Source organism: Ipomoea nil, unplaced genomic scaffold (genome assembly GCF_001879475.1).
Source record: "Ipomoea nil cultivar Tokyo-kokei standard unplaced genomic scaffold, Asagao_1.1 scaffold1237, whole genome shotgun sequence".
Taxonomy (NCBI): Eukaryota; Viridiplantae; Streptophyta; class Magnoliopsida; order Solanales; family Convolvulaceae; genus Ipomoea; species Ipomoea nil.
The window spans coordinates 1,164,997-1,166,619 of NW_017617665.1; the positions used below are offsets into that span (position 1 = coordinate 1,164,997).

The 1,623-nt window shown below is 42.0% G+C and overlaps 1 protein-coding gene across 1 annotated transcript; it reads left to right on the forward strand.

Moving 5' to 3' along the window:
* On the forward strand, positions 1-1,419 carry LOC109183941. Its single transcript, XM_019333969.1, has one exon. The coding sequence runs from the start codon at positions 1-3 to the stop codon at positions 1,417-1,419; it is 1,419 nt and encodes a 472-aa protein (XP_019189514.1).
* Positions 1,420-1,623: the final 204 nt, after the last annotated feature.

The window sequence follows — 1,623 nt, forward strand, 5'->3', positions numbered from 1 at the left end:
ATGGTAGCTAAAGGTTTAATCTGTGGGGGAGTTAGGCGCAGGATTGGAAATGGCAAATCAACCTTGATTTGGGACCACCCGTGGTTGCATGATGAAAATCAGCAAAGAATATTAACTGAGAAGCCGCCTCAATTGGCACAGGAAAAAGTCGTGGGGTTGATGGATCAACACACTGGAACATGGGATCAGGAAATTCTAACAGATATTTTCATACCTCAAGATGTGGAGCAAATTTTAAAAATACCTGTGTCTCCTGATTACGAAGATATGTGGTACTGGTATGGAGACCCAAGAGGAGAATATTCTGTTAAAGAGGGATATAAAGCAGTAATGGGCAACTACTCGCAACCGGCGGGAACATTTGATAAATGGAACAAATTATGGAGCCTAAAAGTCCCCCCAAAATGGAAAACATTTTTATGGAGAGCTCTAAATGATATTTTACCCACTACAGAGAACTTACTTATAAAGAGAGTAGATATTGATCCAACTTGTGCAATGTGTGGAGTTGAGCATGAGAATCTTGTGCATTCTTTAATCACATGTGGTTATACGGCGAACATTTGGGCACAATCTAACCTTCCAATCCCCAATAATGTCACAAATATTTTCAGTGATTGGTTTAATGATTTGATCAATATTTTAGATGATGATGGGATTATTTATGCAGTGGCCCTCTTATATTACGTATGTCGAACAAGAAATGGAGCTGTTTGGGAGGCAAATTTGCCCAGACCCCGAAAGGTAGTAGCAATGGCCATGTCGCCTTTGAATGCATGGAAGGTAGCACACCCCGTGCGACACACCCCGCCAACCAACCCCCCGGAGCCCCCTACCGGTGGCATGCCGGCAGCGCCCAGCCGAACTCCACCGCCAGTACGCACGCCGAGGGGACACGACGCAACCTTGCTGCCAATGCCGCAAACAATTGCACCAATGATACAACACCATGCTATGCAAGACTCGAGGGATCAATGTTATTTCGATGCGGCTTACGACCCGCGAACAAACAAGGCAACGGTGGGGGCTGTTATTCTGAATTCACAAGGAAGTTACGTGTCAGCTATGACTGCTCCTATCATAGACTGTTTTTCGCCCCTAATGGCGGAGGCTTTTGCATGCAAGGAAGTATTGTCATGGCTAAGAAATCGAGGAATGCAATCAATCGATCTCTACACGGATTGTTTGGTGCTCAAACAGTATCTTTCAGCTACAACGCACTCATCTCGGTCTTACTTGGGCTATGCCATTGATAGTTGTAGATCGGATTTATTATCTTTTGATTACTGCTTGATTCATTATATTCCTAGATTAGACAATTATTTAGCGCATATATTAGCATCTACTGCGTTTAATCAGCAGACTACTATGTATGCGGACTTTGAACCGCCCCACTCTATTTCAGCATATTTCGAATAAATGCCGAACAGGCTCCTTTCAAAAAAAAAAATATTCGTCAGCCCAATATAATCTGTGCACGTGATTTGTTTTTACCGTGTGTATATACATATCCATTTCGTATGAATATACATGTTTTCTAAACAAAACTGTACACATACTCTGTAATATATTCAGTATGCATAAAAAATTTCTTCAAAAAATCAGTTGTCTATGTATTCCTAT